This window comes from Mastigoproctus giganteus, chromosome 9 (genome assembly GCF_048544385.1).
Source record: "Mastigoproctus giganteus isolate SK-2022 chromosome 9, ASM4854438v1, whole genome shotgun sequence".
NCBI classification, from domain to species: domain Eukaryota; kingdom Metazoa; phylum Arthropoda; class Arachnida; order Uropygi; family Thelyphonidae; genus Mastigoproctus; species Mastigoproctus giganteus.
In genome coordinates this window covers 128,985,823-129,006,946 of record NC_143583.1, presented here as the reverse complement: position 1 = coordinate 129,006,946, position 21,124 = coordinate 128,985,823, and the positions used below count along the sequence as shown (strand labels likewise).

Below are 21,124 nucleotides of genomic sequence, written 5' to 3'. Positions count from 1 at the left end.
CGTGTTTGGCAACCTTCCAAATTATAATTGCTACATGCCCACTGGGAATAATCTCGCCATTTCTTCCAGGTTTCGTAATTCTCGCCAGCAATTCTTGTTATCGCATGTATATTAACCACAAACACGGTTACTTAAAATCAGAATTCCAATAACCGGAAACAGCCAGTAACGCCGCCACCCACGTGAATATCTGCAAGACCGCAGGTAAAAAGGAAGGCAGGTTATTGGCACAATCATCTCATGCACTTCAGTTTGCGGCTGATGTCACCATTTTTTTCCTTTTTTGCGCAATGTCTTGTCGAGCTCATCAGTCTGCGGTTAGTCAGACATCGTTAGACACAAGAGACAAATGTTGTTATCGGCAGATGGCTCCGTCAGATGTCTCTCCCACACTTTCCTTCCGTCTATAAACAGTTTGCATCTGCGTACGTTTTCCGTCTGAGCTACAGACGATTCTAGAATTGTCCTCGAATGATAAGAAGTCATGTTTAATATATCATAATGCAAAAGAACCTTACAAACAAAGAGTTTCTTCTGGCTTTCAATCCATCCAGGGTACTAGAGAACTGCAGGTTCCATTAACCTCTTATGGTCAAAGTTCCTTGAAAAATTCTACGTAAAAATTATTTATTTTTACACGTTGACTGTACTTCGTGCATTCACTGTATGGAAGGAAATACGACTTCCAAGTCTTCTGCAAAAGCGACAGATGTAATCCTTCTTAAACGATAAACTCAACATTTTTTCTAAAAATCTGTGTTTATTGCAAGATGGAATCATAAAATGGGACAATGAAGTTTAACACATCTTGATGGATTTTTAAAGATAAATAAGAACTGATAAGACACCAAGATGAAGAGAGCACTTTGCAAAGTAACACCCACAAAGTCATTAACATCTTAATGGTTCATTCCATTCCATTTCATAGTAGACTGATTAAGAATGTAAAGACCATCAAACGCGTTAGAAGAAAAGAAAACAGAATGCTAAACACCGCAGATAACCGGATAACCTGGCCACGCTAGTAAACAGGCGGTAGGTCGCTATCAATGAATTAACCACGAAGTGTCCATGACTTCGGAATTTGGAGTGCATATCTTGGAGCAGTTTCTAGGAAATAAATTCCGACTTTCCTAGAAATAATTTTCTTTGTGGGTCATAACAGGTGGGAATTTCCATCTCAGACAATGTAATACGTACACAGAAATTGAAGCAAGTAAGAGAACTGGTTAAACCACTGTCAGAGGTGAGAAAGTCCGCCCATGATTTCACGACTGGAGTAGACGGTGACATGGCGCATTTGATATGCTTTTTCGCAGCCATTAGCAATGGGGAGGAAGAGGGAGGGGAGCGAAATGCCCGGCATAACAACGTTCCGATGGAATAAACAAGACAGTGATTAACCAACTTAGCACATTGCTCATGTGAGATAGCGTATGCCAAAATACAATCTACGAGGATATTAGAATGTTGCCAGCGGTTGCTGTTCACAAATGAAATGTTCACCGACTCATCGAAGTTCAGATTAGTGGACGACTGTCTGTTTGAAGTCGAATATAATCATGTTACAAGAAGACAAGGAGATATTACATTAGATGGAGAAAATCCATCTCAAGAAGAACTTGATGAGGGTACAGATGAGAGTGCAGCATCTGGACTGGATTTGATTCTTAACCAACGCCTTGTAGAAACTGGTTTTTCTAAGGCTGATTATAAGTCCTATTTGAAATCTATGTATAGTTATCAGGGCCATGCAAACGTGGGGTCACTCGAAGTAATACAGCCAGGGATGAAGGGGGGGGGGGACCAACCATGCACCCAGGCCACCGGATCCATGGTTGGACCTGTATGTTATGATGAAGTCCTAAGTTACTACAGATACTTTTTTCGGCAATGACATCGAATTCGAAAAACATTAAGAACTCCAGTCCCATAAAGTTATTACATTCTCGCACAAGGCTTAGTTGAATATTAATTTTTATTTTTAATAAATATATTTGAGTACAGTTTTTAATTTTCGCAGTCAAAAATCAAAGAATTTTATCTTAAAATAAGCGAAACTCGTTCATTAAAACCGGTTATTCGTATAATTTTTCGATTTAACCATTAACCCCAGAGTAAAGGTCATTAGTAATGGCATTACTTTTCAAGGGTAAAGGATTACGGTGTGAACTTTGGCCCACTTTCTTATTTGTAACTCCGTTAAAGAAGCGTATATTATTCCCCCGAGCTCCAGTGGGCGAAAAACTTTTGTAGAATGCAATTTACGTTGAACATGCCTCCAATACCCGATACCCCATCCTATAATTTAGGCTTCTGCTCTAGGGAAGGCGGAGGGAGAGGACTTTATGCGTTCAGGGACGAAAAGTGACTCTCGGTTGTGAATGGTGAGCCATTACCTTCTGAATGAAGGGTTTCCTAATCCCTTAAGAAACACGCTAGGAAAGGCTTGAGAGATGGAACCAGTGCTGGGGGTAGCAGAAGAAGGGAGCTTAAGTATTTCCGCTGCACCGACTGTGTGTCGTACGTCCCTGTGTTACTTGTCAAGCTGGGTAAATGGCTTCTACTACTTAGTAGCATTGTCCCTATTGGTGACGACTTCCCCCCACCTTCTTCAGCGTACGTTACCGCAACTGTCCCTAGATAGGGGTTGTCTAATGAAAGCCAGTCGTGAAGTTAAAAGCACGAAAACCCCCTGTTCTTAGAATGCAGGAAATGCCTGTCCATTACTCAAATCTTCGGGCTGCGAGGAACGATCTCTCGGTGATTACTGTTGATTGCTGCGCCCTCTATGTAATCCGGTTTATTTTAACTGTTTTTAGTCTGTTTGGCTCTTATGTGGGTACAGCTATTACAAGTTCAATCTGTTGTCTGTCTTATGAGTGGGCATTTCTACGTGGTGTTGAAGAATTTCTACAGTCATCCGCTTAACATAAGGTCGTCTCTAGACTTCTGTTTCCTGCACAGATAATGATCACAAAAGCGTGACGAAAAACCTTGTAGGCCGTATATCTCCAGGCTACTTTAAGTAGTACAGTGGATGAGCTACCATGTGGGCTTATTCTTCGGAGGTATAAATTAATATTATAGTTTGAATCGATGGGCAGCTTGTAAAGGGTATAGACTTCAGATACAGAATTTTAAACGATGCTAAGTGAACGAAGTATGATAAATCGAAAATGGTATCTGCACTGTGACAGTAATATCTTCTTCAAAGAGAGAATTTTCGATATTGAAAGACGGCATAAACATTTGGAGGAAGGGACCATAAAACCCTGTGAGACCTGAAACCTAACTCTGTAAATATTTGGCAACAAAAAAAATATCTCCATCTGAAAAATGCCATCGTGTATTACACGGAAAATCTTTGGAGAGATTGAACTAAACAGATTTTTTACCCGAAGCAAACTATAACTTATCTTAATTTTTTTAAAATGTGGATTGGAATTGTGAAGATCATTCGGGAACACGATCCTTAAGCAGGATTTTGAAGATCATTCGGGAACACGATCCTTAAGCAGGATTTTGAAGATCATTCGGGAACATCGGAACGATCCTTAAGCAGGAAATATGTTAAAAGAGTAATCAAAGTTTTCAATTGCGGCCAATCTTTGTGCAATCAAATCCAACTTGTCTTTCCCAGTAATTAAAGTCTGCAGTCAGTCTATTTGACAAGAACGGCTTCAAATGAAGTCCCATTAAGGAAAAAACAACGTCAAACACAAACTTGTGGAGCCAGAAAAAAAAAAAAAAAGCAGATGCACTTCCTAACCTATTACGCAATCCACTATGACCTTCCAGGTGAATGATCAGTAGGCAATCCTGAAGCAAATAAGAATAACCGTCTATTAAAATGCTCTCCTAAGGGCTACTCCATCTCAGGAGTACTTTGTGCGAGCCTTGTAAATAGCTAGGGAATTTTTTTTTTTGTTCCAGGACTGCGCTTCTAAACATGGTACATGTACCATTAGTCATACTCTGTTGCAAATTGTTATGCCGACAAAAATTAGACAATTGAAACTATTATATAAAAATATATATTTATTTTATTACATTTTTTGTGATGATGTGGCTCGTGCGTGAGTTTCTGGGGTTTCTTTTTGGCTCCCCTATAGAGTAAGACTTGGGTTATTGAGGACTGTACGCTACCGCGGAGACTTCAACATCGAGCTTTATAAATCCGCCCCTGATTGACCAGCTCTGCTCTGTCTTTCAAGTATTAACAGATTAAATATGTTTTCTGAAAAACTTGATTCTTTTAAAACCTTACTAACATTCCTCCGAAAGGACGTGGTAAAATCTGACTGGGCTTCTTGGCCCAAGTGATCAAAAACAATAGTTGGACATTTTCTGGAGGACTGGCACCAAACTGCTATCAACTTCGACAATTTGTAGGAAAAAAAAAATTGATAACGTGTTCTTACCGGCATCGGATGTCATTACACCAACCCAAATACAATATTAAAAGAAGAAAAAAATCCTACATCAATTTAGAACATGGGCAGCCTGTTCCTTCGGCGTCTGATCATATTCGTGTTGCAAACACACATTTCTACACAAAGATAATTAAGCTGAATTATTTCAAGGAATTACATCATATATCTAAGATTTTTGAAGAAACTGGATTCTCGGAATAAGTAACTGATGGAGCAATTCCGGACCCATGACATCATTTTGTCGACAAACTTCCTTATCTGAGTGATGACAAAGATCCTAAGATTTCTTGCGAACTCGATTCACGCTAAGTAAACGCGGTCACCACAGCATTCAGTTAAAGATTACCATACATTTTTACGGAAAAACCTTTTTTCCCGCCATTAGCTTAGAGGGCTCCCCGGCTAGCTCGGGGGAGGGGTGTTTTGGTGGTTGTTACTTTTGTGTAGCGGAGCGCGACTGAAAGGATAAAGCCTTCTTTGTACCATTAACCCTCCGAGTCCGCAGTTTTCAGTAATTTCTCACCACAGGTTTGGGGCTATCCAATGTCCTTGTTTTCACTCGAAGAAGCCAATTTGGTGAGGAGTCAAAATTCCTGGAAAAACAGCTCATTTGCAATGAGTTCATGAGAATGTCTTTAGTTTTATTGTTTAAAATATGCAAACGTATTGGTCCATTTATTCCGCAACTAATTAAGATTTAGCAAGGAAAAAACAACAACAAACTAATTGAGGGAGCCTGAATCAGAGACCGCAGTCGACAGATCATCCTTTCTCCTTTCCCTCACTGTTTTAATGATGATCAGTCTAGACAAGCGAAGAAGGTTAAAATTCTCTAACGCTTTTAACCCAGATCTATGAGATACATCTCCCAGTCCCTTTCAGGGGGAGTGTCCTTCAGAGGTAAGATTTTCTGTCCTTGATTAGAGTACCTTCACCAAAAAGAAGAAGAAACAACTTCAATTTTCTTAAGACATTGAAGAAAATATTTAGGAACGAATATTCTTTCTTCAATCCACGCCTGCACATCGAAAAGACAAAACAGATACGTATTGGATGTTCTTGGAGCATCTGCAGGATTCCGTGTAAAAATAAACTAGATGATCATTTTGCGATCTTTTAATTTAGCTCTCAACAAAACATGGTAAGTTGCGAACAATAGCAGAACTAATGTTTTCCATCCACCGAAGCTCCTTCATTATTTTAAAGGCCTCTTTATATTCATTCAATCCCTACTGCTGGAAACAGGTTATGTAGTTTTTTCTTTTGCTTCTTTTATTCTCGCCTGTATTCTTTCTACTGCACTGACTTGCAGCAAACTGGGATACTTGGAGCGTAAAAGATATACTCCAATTTCTGCCTTAATGTCTATAAAGTCTCTTTTAAACTCATTCATTGCTAAGGTCACAAGGATATTCAAACCAGCGAACTCAATGAACGAAAAAGCATACGAAATACCTTTACAGCCCTGACTAAGGGATGTCTTAGCGTTCGACTTTGTTATACAACGATTAACCCCTCTAGTCTTTGTAGTGAGGATAGAGGACGACGAAAGAGAACGCGCAAAGGGGTATAGTTTGGAGTGACTGCCTTTTATATAGTCATGACATACGGTATAGCAGTCAGGGCTGCTTTTTATTGTTATGATTACTTTGTTTTGTGAGCAATGGGAACACAGTTCTCGCAATAGACCAGCTACGGACTATTGTGGGCCGACTTACTAAAAGCGTCCCTCCACTTCAGCGTTCTGCTCGTTGAAACAGAGAATGTCCCTGATGATGCTAAAAGGTTGCTAGATTTCCCAGGACACCCTTTCTAACTGATTTCTCTCCCGGCCTGACCCCCCAATACTCTCCCCTCCCCTTTTTTAATACTACGGAGGGGTGAAGTGGACTGGGGGGATTGGAAGAGAGCGAGGAACTTGGTTCTCTTTTCACCGGGGGAGGGGGAAAGAAACGCTACTTCCGGTGCCACTGAAAAAACTCCCTCTCGTGCTCGCTGCGAAGAGAAAGTGACGTGGAGTGTATAATTCTCTTTTCGGTGTCACGTTTCGCTCCGTTTTCTGAACGAAGGCGAACAATTACGGCCGTGAGAAGCCGACTGGAAAATGTCAGACGAGTATGTCATCAGTGTCGGCAGGACGCACGAGTTGTTTTGCAAGAAGCACACAGCGTAAAAACCAGCACCGATAGCTCATTGGAGATTTAAGAAGGAAGAAATTGAGGGGGGATATGAGTGTGTATGGGGGGGGGTTTACAGTAGATTTGAGGTGTACGTGCGTTTTCGCTCTAGATACAAACGTCTTGAAGTAGGTCAGTTATTTGTTCTTCCGTATAACCTGTCAGACCAGTCCTTGCCATCTACTTAATTACAGGTGAATTCTCTTACGTGTGATTCTCATTGGCTGGGTTGGATATGACTTAGAGTAGAATGCGTCAAATATTCCTTAAGTGCGGCTAATTAATTCAGTTTGGTTCTTTAAGATCAGTCGAGTTCTTTAGACGAAAGTTAAAGTATATTCAGGTCTTGTCCAGTTTTATTTTCAAAGCCTCATTTCGTTAATTCTTTTACTTGTGACATTAATATGAAATCGCACATGCTCAGTGTCTCTGAATGCACCTGATGCTCGCGGTAATGAATAGTATGCTTTTTTTTTCAGGTTCGTTGGGGTTGGGGGGTTGGAGAGTACTTCTTCCATTGAGAGGAGCAAAGTCCACCCTTCACTAGATAATTCTTTTGTGTGCATACGCTCATGGGAGTGCTTTATAAATATTGATTACATTTAGTAGACTGCTTTGGGGAGTAGGCATCACTGCTTCCTTTGTGCGTTCTCATAGGATAAGAAAACTGTATATAGAGCTATCATCTCGGGATGTCAATGATTTGAAAAGAAGAAATGATTCTTGACATGATTCTTTACGTCTTGTGACCTCAATTCCAACAGTCGAGGGTCTGGTTTGAAGTTATTAATAGGGGATAATACGTGTAGAGTGTGAATATTTCATCAGGTTAATATCCCCCTACGTATTATTCTACAAATAATAATAAATAAAATAAAAGAAAAGAAAAATTAGCACTTCGTAAATTTTAATCTAAATCTTAAATCTTAACCTGGAATTTAAATCTTAAATCTAAATAAATTAAGCTCGATTTTATTATATAATCCCTTTGATACTGCAGATGACGCCATATTGAAATTTTATTTATTTCATATTACATATACATAATTTAAATTATAGATATATACACACACACACATAAAATATATATGTAAAAATCCGTAGTATACACATACACTCAGTGATCATCGAATTATGGACCTCCCCATCAGTAATGAGCTGTGCAGCAGAAACTCAACGGCAGGTCACCGTGCAACCGTTGACATGGCAATACAATAAGGGGAATGCAAGAACAATAACCCAAATGACCATGCGCCGTACACTCAGATGACCCAAGAGACCCTCTCCCACCGTTGATCATTATCGACGGCGTTGGTTGGACACTGGGGGAAATGGCAACAAGTGTGCTGGTTGGATGAGTCCAAATAACTGGTGTAACACTCTGTGGCACGAGTCCATGGACCCATCGTTAATGGTGCCCACTATTCAGGCAGGTGGTGGCGGTGGTTGCTTATTACAGGGCATGTTTTGCTGACAAGAACTGGGACTCCTGGTGCGTATGGACCAACGATTCGATTCTGGGGTCTACCGGCAGCTCTTAGTAGACCAAGTACATCCTGCCATGTTGCATTTATTCCTGGACACAAACAGATCTTCCAAGACGATAATGCGTCGTGTCCGCACTGTGCACGAGTGGTTCGAGGAATGCAGTGAAGATACCACCAATCTTGATTGGCCTCCAAATTTGCCTGACCTCAATCCAACTGTACACCTGTGGGATGTTTTGGAACGGGAAGCGAGGAGTATGGGGCCACGCAACCGTAATATATTCCTACACTGTGCAAGCCCTTGCAGCAGAATGGCTGCACATGCCTACAGCAATAGCGGCTGTTGTCCACTCAAAGAGTTGCCTAATACTGTATTAGGTAGGTGGTCATATTTCAATGATCACTCAGTGTATATATTAAAAGATGATAATTAAATTTTCAAATTACGAATTGTTGTTTATATCGAGGGGAAATGACGTCGTTTTTGATAGATGCGAAATTGTTTGTTATGTAGGGAATTATTATCCTCTTATGAAAATTTTTCTGCCATAATTTATACGTCCCACCTATAGTTTTAAGTGACTATAAATAAATATTTTTAATGAATACAACTAGCTGAAGTGAAAAACCGTTTTCTATGTTTGTTTGTTTTTTAATGCAGCGCTTAAACTTCCCAGAAATCATTAGGTCTATAATTTGAAACTGGCTAATATTCTCCTCATTTCGGCTAAAAATCCTGAGTAAAAGTAATGTACGTTTATACGCTTACGTCACTATTTTAATGCGAGTTTTCTTGCTTGGTTTTTGTGAGCAAGCTTACCAGTTGTTTCGACATTGCAAATAACCCATGTGATAAAGAATGTGGCCTAAATACATTGCATTACTTGTTTCGCCAAGATTAACTTTCAAGTGTGTTACCCTCATATAAAAAACAAAAAAAAAAAAACTTAAATGATTTTGTGTCTATTTTATCTGCAATTTTGCCTCAGTTTTCTTTTCTTTCCATTTCAGCAGCACACCAACCACGAACTGGACGCTTATCTAGGCCGGAATGAGTGGGGTCACTTCGCCGACGGTATCCAGAAACCCCGTCGGGAGAGTGCCTCACAGGTGGACGAGTTCTTCGAGTTGCAGACGGAACCTGGAAGTACTGGCCACACGACCACTCTCAGCTCTTCGTTTCCTCTGGTGGCAACCATCCCGACGCACTCAAGTCGAACGGCGAACCAGCACAACTTCTACAACTGTGCCAGGACTCATGACCAATGTCGGAGTGCAGTCCCAACGGTTGCGGCGCTGACATGCACCCAACCCAAGAGCGATGACGATGTGTTTATAAAGCCCGCCGCGCCTGTTTCAAACCCCTCGACGTTTCCCGAGAGCAAAACACCTTCGTTGTCCGGACTGTGGGAAGACATCACGGCATCCATCTGCAAGTTGGATGGAGACACGCTCGACCTGGCTGCCGTGGTGAAGACCGAGCCGGGCACTTTGCCCCCGTGCTCGTTCAGTGGAAGTGCTTTGAGCAGTCCCCAACTCATGCTCGGAGGTAATGGTGGGCGAGTTTCTCTGAAACTCGAAAATCCCACCAGCACAGCCCTCACGGGTATGGTGTCGGAAGTGCCGCCACCCCAGCACTCCAGTGTACCATCCCTCGCTGATGTTCCAGTGGTCACCCCTGTCCCCGTCACGTGCACTTTACAGGCACTCACATTCACCACCATGGGACCCCAGTTCGCCATGTCCCGTGTGTACATGCCTCCCACCCCGCCAAACTCTGAGCCAGGAAGTCCGTCCACGGAAACTTTCTCAGTAAGTCGGACAACCCCACCGCCACCATACCCCATCACGTCCACTGCTGGAGGGACGATGCAATCAACGCTGCTGACGGACGTCCATCTCTCTATTAAATATAATCGTCGGAACAACCCCGAGCTAGAGAAACGTCGGATTCATCACTGTGATTTCCCAGGTAAGATTGGTTCTGTTGCAATCTCAATTTATACCTAATCTATTTCATTATTTCTGAGTCTGGATCTCAATTTTTCTGATGGCCCAACAAGCGTTCTCGCACTAAGATGTGGAAATCATCAAGGCAAGCTGGGATTAGTCAATAAACATATTCGAATGGATAATAACTTGTTGAATCAGGAATTTCTTACAAGATTTCTTACAGGAATCTGTTTCATATGTATTATAAAGTCAATCTTACTCAGCACAATTGTGTGAGAGTTCTTTCCTCGCTAATGAAATTTTGTACTCAGTAAATTCTCTTTACAGACATGCGCCAGTAAAGTGTCTTAATTATCTCACAAATGTCTGACAAAAAAATAATAAAGAAAGTATTAATCAAAATTAACTAGGAAAATTATCTCGAAGTACCTTACTTATGGTCTGATTAATATGGTGAAATTAATGATTTACAATCATTAATTTCCATTAACGATTGTAATTGGGTTAAGGTTGAATACTGTACAATTCTCTGCGTTGTAATTCACAGGTGGAGCTAACAAAAACGAAAATCCATGTTGTTCTTGGATATTTTTCAAGGGTTCTCGTTAAAGTTACAACTAGGGGTTCGGAGGGCATTTCCCCACAACAGCCAAAGTCAGAAAAACGCTAACATTTCCCTCTGCGAGAATAAAATAACACATGCACAAAAACACGCTCTTCATTCCACAAATTTTTCCACCCACCGTCCTCATGCATGTTAAACAAGATTTCCAGCACCTGCTTAATTTATCTTGAGGGGGTTATCAACCTTTGGCCCGATGGCATAATCTTTTTGTTGTTTATATCGAAACAAACTGTCACGCTGTAATCCGGCTTTTCTTATCGCACTTTGTATTAAGATAAATGTTGATTTTATAATCCGTAGCATGATTTGAACGAATCCTACTTAAGTCTTAAAAGTGGCTTCAATGGGAAACAACAAGTTAACTGTAAAAAAGTCTGTTTCGTACCTCCACATGAAAGAGGAGAAAAAAAAGAGTAATCTGAAATTCTTCTGAATTTTTCTGAAAATAAGGCACGTTTATTTGGAGCATTAATTTGCAAGCTAATAATTTTTACAGCGCTCAGACATTCAGCAACAAATATCCAAATGGGCTTGTACCAAAAAACAATGCCTCTTCATAGATTTGCATCAAGCGTACCATGAAGAGTGAATGCACGTCTAAAGAGCAAATTGAACAATTCCAGCACATCCTATTAACGATTTTTTAATGAAGTTCTGTATTCGTTTTTAATGGTTTTTTGTGCTGCAAAGCGAGTTGCCTGTATTTTAATCAAATAATTATACAAGCGTAGGTTAAGGTAGGTGCGTTTGTTGAGGCGTCAGTATATTGTTTCTGCAAATGCGTGTGTTCTTCAGTCAGTTTGCTGAACAAAAACTGTAGAATTCGAGAGGTGAATCCATGTAAACCTCGCCTCAGACCGACCAATTCCAACCACACTGTGAAAAAAGCCCATAACTCCTCGCGTCCTTGACCGATTCGTACTCCGATCTTTTCTATCCCATATGGAAGGATGGTGATTAAAATCGCTCGCTATTGAGAAGGCAGACACAAGCGTAAGATAGTACGTCTAATGTCAAGAGGCTTTAGTCTGAATATTTAAGCTGATCTCATTTCATCCAAATGTGAATAAAATGTAGCTAGAAAACAAAATGATATTTATCGTTTGTGTATAGGGAAATGCTACACTGCTCGAAAAAGATTAACAGAACAAAATGTTTTTTTTCTGAATATTTTATTGTGAACAGTGTCACCGAAGGCGAATATTTGATATAATAGGCACATCCTGGCATGCAAATTCCGATTATCCAATAGAAATCGACCTACCACGCTACAGAGTCGCACATTATGCAAATTATTCATGCGTATAAAAACTGGTTGCGACCACATCACTTCATTCCCGGTTTTTTTTTTTTTTTTTTTTTGTCTTTCTCAGTGGGATAGGCACATCTCCAGTACTCCGGATGGCAAGTCATCGTCGTTTGCATGATTCTTTGAGAAACCATTGCAAGAAGAGATGGCCAAGGTCTCCCGAACCAGAAAAGACCGCTATCTGGCTCCTAACAGCAAGACAAAACCCTACGATGTCCTGTCATCAACTGTCTCTTGAGTTGCTGCAGCCACAGGTGAAAACATTTGCAACCAGACTGTGTTAAGAAAGTTGAATTCAATTGGACTCTACGCAAGGAAGCCAGTGGTTTGTATCAAATTAACCCCAAACCACCGCAGAGCTCGTCGAAATGTGATTTGGATCCCTGACAAATGGGATACAATTCTGTTCTCTAATGAGTCCCGTTTCATCCTACAAACAGATTCTATACATTATTTCATCAGGAGACAACGAGAAATACAGTACTATCCCTCTAAGTGAAGGCGCTGTTCTCGTGTGGGGCGGAATAATGATCAGCGACAGAACTCCTCTTCATGTTTTTGATAAGGGCTTCGTAACTGCACAGAGGTAGCGAGAACAGATCCTCGAACTCTACTGAAACTTTTTACGGGTGTAGTTGGCTCAGATTTTCTTTTCATGCACGACTACGTCAGTGCACGCAGAACTCAATATCTTGAAACTGAAGATATCCAACGACTGCGGTGACCCGCACAATCACACATTTAAAAATACCATCGAATATATGTGGGACGCTCTTGGGCATCGTATTGCACACCGACGGCCAACTCCTTGATCACTTGGTGAGCCAAGGTCGGGGCTGGTGGAAGAATGGGATTTATCGCCACGGAATCTTATACACACCCTTATATCGAGCATAATTCACCGCTGTCAGACTTGTTTAGCCGTTGGAGCGTATCATACGCCGTACCGATGTCACGTGATCACATTTTCGAGCATCTTGTATCAACTTGTGTAATGTGACCATTTTGGCAATCCTTATACAACCCCTACAACTGTCCCTTATGCCTGTCCGAAGTTTCTCGCTGTCTCCTCATTTCACCGTTATTCTGTGGTACACCACTATAACAAATGTTGTTCCACTCCATCGCAAGCTGCATGACGTTTTCTACGTGTTCTGTTAATTTTGTCGAGTAGTGTAGAAAGGCAACCGCTCACATTTCAATTATGCAAGAATTCTAGTCATGAATGTGAAAGAAAAAAAAGCAACTATCTTATGGGTCCGCTTTTAGTTATTACATTCTGTTATAATTTCCTTAAGAACATTGGTTTAATAAAAATTGGACAAAGACGAAAAGAAATGAAAAGTCGGTAAAGGCATACAGAAACCGCTTATTTATTCAAATGAGTCTGCACAATATCACTACCAACTGGAGCCATTGTCCTGGCCTTCCATGTCGTAAAGAGTTCAAATATGTGAAAGTCACGTGGGATAAATAGAGAACTATAAGGAAGGTTGGTCTTTGTCACTCATCTAAACTCGTTTTTGACATTCGTATTATTCTTACTTATACAGTATCTTTATTCCTAGCCACCCTTATAGGACCATGGAAATTTGGGCTGCAACAATCTACGCAAAAATGTGTAAAATCGAAGAGGAAGATTTTAACATGCGCAGGAAAATGCTATAAAGTCATGTGACCTAGTGTCCAAATCACCGGCAATGAGAAACGGACAGGATCTCGGACGAGTTAAAAAAAAATCCGAAAGTAGTTCCCAACAGGCAACTGCGGCTGAAAATGATGGAGTGAGTGCTCAACATCAAAAGTGAATTATGAATTGTGGTCATGGCCAATTGACAAGATAATTAAACTTCCGCATTTAATGAGAAATATTACAAGGCATCTTTTCTTGAACCATGCCAGAATGCAGTGCAGGAGAATCTCAGAGATGTGCTGATCTCGACATTAACTGGAAATCATTGTATTTTAGTACTAGGAACGCAAAGGAATGACGTAAGATGACTGGAGCAAGTTATGTGGTCCGATGAGTCCCGATTTGCGCTTTTCAGTACTCGTGGAGGAGTGAACGAAATGTGGGAACCATCTTGTGTGCCGACAGCGCACAAGATGTACATAATTATACACCACTTTCATGTTACTGTAGAGGTATAATTGTGTAAGGCATTCGCTGATCCTACTGGAGGGCACCGAAAGCAAGAGCATATCTGAAAATTTTTACATCCGGAACTATTGCACGTTTACCCTATAGAGAAGAGTACCTTCACGATGACAATGCAAAAATAAACGGCACCAAATCTGTGAAATACTGGTTGGAGGATCACTAAAAAGACTTCGACCATTTGCCTTGATCACCGTCTCAATGCCATTGACCATCTTTGACATGAAATGAAAGGCGCGTTCGTTACAAAAAACTACCCACGATTTCGGAAGTGATTTGGCCAGAGCAAACACTTCCGAAATTGAGGGCAGTTTTGTTGCATGAATAGTCCAGTGTCCTTCGTAAACTTTTTAGCATCTTGTTGACCCCATTCAGATTCTATAGGCGATGGTCCAACGCTATTCACTCATACGTTCAACAAAGTAGCCATGTACTGTATTAGCTCAGTTGTCTGGTATATGCTGGTCATATCCATTGCGGGTCATTGCAACTGTTGGTAGTCCTTTTAATGATCTTGATCTTTCTTTAAAAATAAATGTTTAAACAGGCAACAACAAAACACCCTAAAGTAAAAAAAAAACAACCCTAAACTAATGAAGAACAAACGGCCTCAAATATGCTCAGTGTACAAATGTATAAAAAACTAAATAAAGATGTAATACAAACTACATCTTGTAACCCTGAATTCGATGAAAGACTTTGAAGACCAAACCTCCTGATGAAAGTCCGTTGAGCCAGAATTTTATAGGCGGGGAGAAACTGTTGAGAAACGTCTAAAATTGGTGGTTTCTTGACTCCCTTCTCCGGAAAAGGAAGGATTTCTCCTGGGATGAAATCTTTGACCCTCCGGACATTGTTCAGTTTGGAGACATCATCAGAAGTAAAAAGCAATGGCGCAGATCTCCTGCATTTTTGAAACATTTCTCAATCATTCCCCATTGCCGAAACGTGCCAATCCAATTCCGCTTTTAAATTTGCTAATAAACAGTCCACTTACTGATTAAGTTGCAATTTGCTGTACGACCATATTTCTGGCAGTTTTGCTATTACAAGCCACATATTTGTTCAAATAGTGAGACTAAAATTATAAATTTGTGGGCACATCACGTGCGAACTTAAAAATCGGAATAAAAATAATATTCTGTTGTTATGAATGATATGATATATAGGGTTCGCAACCGGTCTATGATATATAGGGTTCGCAACCGGTTTCGTGGGGCGGAAGTGATTCTGGCGGTGGTAGACCGGTTGCGAACCCTATATTTCTCCTTTGCATATGCCCTTAACTACCATTCTATACATTTCGAAGCATTAAACTTCAGTTACCATTTTTCGGACAACTTCATCCATTAAAAGCGAACATTCGTTGGTCAGGAAGTCCAGAAAGCTACCAACAGTTCAATATTATTCATAAACAAATGGTCCGTCCAATCACTGCAACAACCACTCGCTAAGACTACGCCGAGAGTTTCTTCCACCATCGACTGTATTTCAAGAAAACTGCATTTTATTCTTTGATGCATAAAAAAAAACCCAATATTTTACACTCGCTGAAAAGATTATTGATAATTGCGAAATGGATATCAATCTTTTATGCATTCTAATGTGGTCTTAACTATAAAAAGGTCAATATCAAATGGCCATCTGGTATTGACTTTTATGGTTAAAAGGATGACAACTTCTAAAATATATATTTAAGGCTTAAGTTCACACTTAAAAGTTTCTATTGATTTGTAATTTGTCTCCATCCACCTAAACACTCGTGGTGTTTAGATGGAAGGAAAGTCTCGTGGTGTTATTCTTATCCTTTTCTTTTTGAGAAATATAAAGGCATATTAACGTTACTGAAGGCGAAAAAATATATTTTTTCGGGCAGGAACTTAAGGCTTTCAAAAAGGAAAAGCTTGAAGGAAAACAGTGTGGACTTAAAAACTTCACGCTATTGCCGACGAGTTGTTATTACTCTGCATAAAAAGTGTTCGGGTTATATAAGGCCTTTCAGAATTCGTGGGTTTAATTGGCAATTTCGTTGCAAATGACACGGAAACATTACAGGAATTCACGTGACATTTTAGTACGGGTGGTTGGTGAACCATAAAGGTATAGGCCATAAAGGAGACAAGGTATGCAGCCGGTTAGATTCGCCGATGTTGTAATACGTTCCTACTAATCGTTGACGCATGCCGAAAAAATGAAAGAATTTCTCGTGTTTAAACTACTGAAAACACAAAGGAGGCTGTAGTCGTCTTTGGATATTAATTAGAAGATGTTTGGCGTTTTCATGGATGGAGACACTTGCAATTACGAGGAGGGGAAGCGGAACATTTCTATATTTTATACAGAATCTTAACTATCATCAATGCAAAAATTCTTTTAGTAAAAGGTATCTGATAAAAGTGCAATCGCCCATTGCACTTTTTTTTCGAACGTTTGGGAAGCGCTTTTTATCATCCGTTCCTAGCCAAGACCTGTTGTCGAATTGGATCGACGCCCCATGCCACGCTATGAAATTTAAATCTTTCAACTTCAAGAAAATAAAGTATCGATTGTCGATCACTTACAGGTACTATGACTTCGAAACAGATCTTCAGCTGTTGTCAAAGAGCGAGCAAGATCGAATGATTCACATTTTCGATAGTTAGAGAATTTGTTGATCATCATCTTCTCTACCGAGTACCAAATACGGGAAGGAAAGAGGATCGTCTCCTGGTGTACAACTTACCGCAAATAATGTTCCCTTGGAAGCAAAATCCTACAGAGAATCCAAAGGTGGGTTTGTGCCAAATTCATGGTTCTGTTTAAGTTGTCTTTTAAAATTTTGTAGCATCATCTGAAAAGATGAATCCTCTATACATATCAGAATCTGGGACACCGCCAGATCAACTGCTTCTAAGCTTACAGCCTTCTCATCAAGCTGGTTTAAGTGAACGGCCAAATGGTGTATGGAAGTAAAACTTTCATTCCGCTCAGTGGGAGTATAATGTCGCTCCATGACCGCCCTCCGTCGCGGAGGGACTACAATTACCGTCCTCGCACACCGGGTGGACCTTGATTATATCCACTGAAGAAGTCCGAGTTCGAATCTCGTCAATGATGTGAGGAATTTATATGGGCTTTTTTTTTTCACAAACGTGGCCAGGTTTGTCGGTCCCAAGCGATGGTGGGATTTTCTGACGTCATTGGTTCTAATGGTGCTTATTTTCGGGGAAAATTCCAATGTACACTGTCAATTCAAGATACTTCGCAGGAGTAAAGAAGAACACTAACTGAAAAAAAGGGCGACATTGACGGGGCATAGTGGAATACGGGACACTGGTCTAAAAACAAAAAAAAAAAAAAACTATTCCAGAAAACAAAAATTTGTTTACACTTCGGGTCAATCCGGCTCAGAGGAAGCCGGGATATTTGCTTGTTGAGGCTTGAAAAGAAGGAATAATTCGGGAATCTCTCGAGTATGACAAGCTGTCAAAAAATAACTTTATTTTCATAACTGGAGTGTGTCCCCTCACAGTTGTAAATGAACTAACCCACACACGATTCCCTTACTTATATAGATGTAAAACGAAGCTCCCACCTTTAAAACGAGTTATCTTGATACTGTACTGCATCAAAAAATACTTCTTTGGGACAGGGAAGTCTACTTCGAGTATGACTAAAAAATCATTGTGAATGACGTACGAGACTTATCAAAAGCAGAATTCAATGGAGCAGTACAATATCAAGGCAATTGTCATCTAGGTAAAGCGCGCTGTGTATAAGAATGCACAGAAAGCTTTTATCCTTTTTTTTATTTTATGATGAAAACTTTGTTAGGATACCCGGTCCCCAAAATACGAAACTTGCCCATTTTGTAATGTTTGTGCGTGTGTATTTCTACCTCCAATTGTGTTAGCTCTGCAAGTAATGGATCGTGTTGAGAATCGTATATACATATTCTGGGCCCTTTAAAAAATTCCTCGATTGTTCCGGTGGATTCGAACCAAAGACTCAATAAGCAAAACATTTTGTAAATTTATGCGCAACCAAACTTCTCACTAATAAAGTCAGTGGTAGTGTTACCAAAGAATGGGCGTTCTGGAAATTATATCGTATCCATAAATGTCTGAATGATATTATTTTGTGTACATAAACAGATTGTGATAGAATGCGTTTATGACTGTGTACAAGTGGAAAATTTCTTTTAAGTAAACCCATTTCATTTTCCCGCAGGTTGTGCAAAGGTCTATACGAAGAGCTCCCACCTGAAGGCCCACCAACGAATACATACGGGTAAGTGGCGAAATTTATCCAATATATTTTAATGAAAATAACTCGACCCTTTTTACTTTGTGTGCTACAAAGCCTCGTTCATTTTTAAAACAACTCATATGGCCTGAAAGTTTGTCGGCCCTTGTTCGATGGTATGGTTATGTACCATAAGAGATGGGACGAATATAACATTCTTCATTATCGATTACATTATCTGAACTTTCATTTCTTCAAAGAGGGTGTCATCTTCGGTACTAACAAGGGTTTTTCTGATTCTTCATTTCTGGGAAGACTTCGTGTTTTTAGAAGTAGGTTTATTGATCTTTCTTGAGAAAGGACGGATTCTTGTGAGACACGCGTAAATTCTCGTTGCAATATGATCATAAAATAATCCTGTTTCATGCATCAAGCATGCCTTCAGACAATAAGACGCGGGCAACATTTTATAGAAAAATAAGTGTCCAGGAAATGGGTAGTTAGTTAGTTGAGGAGAGGTCTAGAAATACCCCGTCCTGGCTCTGATCATAAGTCCGTAAGATATTATTACATATTATACTAGTAAGAAACTCGTTTGATCAACACTGTCCACCATGAATCTCTTCGTCGCATGATACTTTGACGAATGACAAATTAACTAGTGATTTGAGCCATGATAATACACTACTATCTAAATGTCTGCACCATCCTTCATCCAATATGGACTTTAGGTGTCATGTGGGGGGAAGGCATCCTTCCTTGCATAACCTTTGATAATTTTAGTGTACTTTGACAGTGTACGGTAGCCAGCTGTCCAATGATACAGGAACTTCTCTTGCGCGCTGATAGTAATATTTCTGCTCATATAATTAAATAAAAACACTGAACTCAGCAAGTGAGGTTCATGGGAATAAGACAGTGTTCAGAGCGGATTATGGCTATACCAGTTCAGTCAGTGGTGGAGAATGCAGTAATAACAGATCTGCTTAAGTACGTGAGGGAGGGAGGAAGCTCTCTCTCTCCGATCTCAATGGACTTCTTCTGGCTTCTATGATGTCTTTATTAGCATTATGAGCTCCTGTCCGTAGAAGGCGGGAAAGATGGGCAACCGATAAATGACATATCCTTTCTCTTTAATAAAACATGTATTTCTCACCCCGTGGGGGTGGGAACAGAAACCAGTAGTCAACGACGTAAGCTGCCTTCGGACGCTTTCCTTGACCCTCTTGCCCTTTGTATATCCCCTATTCCCCCCTTTCCCCATCAGCATTTTCCTCCTCACATTTGGCCGCTTTCCAACAAAAGGCCTTAAGTCTATTAATAGCTGTCTGTAGCCACCTGTCAGGTTGACACGCATTTCAGTGAGAACTAAGCGTCTGTCTTTCGCCTCGTGCTTTCAAGTAAGGCCGTGCACAGTTCTGTCGGGAAATGTAAAAGAAAAATCGTTTAATTTATTCTTTAAGAAAGAGGAAAATTAGGAACATTTCTGGCGGGAAATAAAAGAAATCACGTGACTTTCATTGTACAGACAGTGCCCGTAATTATCCTTATGACTCACCAGTTACAGTTAATTGGGGACGTGGAAAAACGGTTGCATCTGTCCATTTTCCACGAGAAGCTGCCCGTCCACTTGGTCTTCACAAACTCATTGATGAGGCATTGTTAAGTCCACGAGATACTCTCCGAACGCTTTATGGCTGATTGAGTAATTGTGGTGTCCTATGCATACAACTATCCATTAGGCTTCGCACAACCACTTGGGCTTCGCATAAATGAAAATTCTTCGCACTCACTTTATCTTTATCTTTATGACATGCGTAACAACCACAGGATATTCGTGTACGATAGAAAGCGGTACATTAATATGCGGTAATTGCTCACAGACGCGCTCTACAACCAGATCTCATCTTCCCCACCACATCTGTTTCAAGGAGATCGTTCGTCAAAATCTTGGCCTTCATTCAGAAGTTTTTCCTATGCGCGTGCGCCCTGTAGCCACATTCCATTCACATACGAACACCTGCTTCTCGCTTTGTGAGTACAGCTCACCGTTCTTTAGGCTGTGTTGTGTGCGACCTGATGAAAGACGACGCCTTGAACTTTGACCCATTACAAATGCCTGCCTTATGTTAGTCGGTTGGGGTGGTGTCGATGTATTGAAACGAAAGAGAAAAAAAAAAAAAAGTATAATAATGACAAAAGAAGGGAAGAAAAACTGGGTACTCGGGATGAATGATGTCGTCTTCTTACACGGTGGGAGGGTGGAAAAATGCCTCGTGCATCTTATTGACTCGACCAAAAATATAAAGAATGTAAAAAGCAACGATGAACATTTCGTCCTGTTAAAACCTCAACAATCTTACACGTGCTATAATGAGTATAGCTGCGAATGATGAGGTTTCCTTAAGTTGGAAACGGAAGGGATTCATCTTTACCCAGTGACCTCTATTGAAGCAATTTTCCCGCGAAATCGTGTCCCTAAAGCCGCCTCTGTCATGTGTCAATTGTCCAGCTAACATATCTTTTCGGCTGCTGTCTATAGCCGTTCACAGCGCAGAACGTTGTCTGCCTGCCTTCCCTTTGCACGTGCGTGTCCCCAGAACATGGAACAGCTTTGTAGGAGGATTAATGTCGAGCAGCTATTCCAAGGGACTGAATGTCTGTTGTTGATGGACCCCTGAGGGATGTTCAGAACGTTGATCATCCTTCTTCGGTGGGGGTAACAAACGCAGGAAGCTGCCACAGCAGGGGGAAG

The 21,124-nt window shown here is 40.5% G+C and overlaps 1 protein-coding gene across 3 annotated transcripts in view; it reads left to right on the top strand.

The window, feature by feature from the left end:
* LOC150080722 (uncharacterized) overlaps positions 1-21,124 on the top strand; it is an 82,904-nt gene that overhangs the window by 46,079 nt on the left and 15,701 nt on the right. For 2 of the 3 annotated variants that reach the window (XM_090381849.1, XM_090381850.1), the window contains exons 2-3: positions 9,112-10,072; positions 18,355-18,414. In XM_090381849.1, coding sequence (XP_090237975.1) covers positions 9,112-10,072; positions 18,355-18,414 — 1,021 coding nt within the window. The remainder of the gene's footprint in view (positions 1-9,111; positions 10,073-18,354; positions 18,415-21,124) is intronic. The other variant, XM_090381851.1, reaches the window with a different exon arrangement.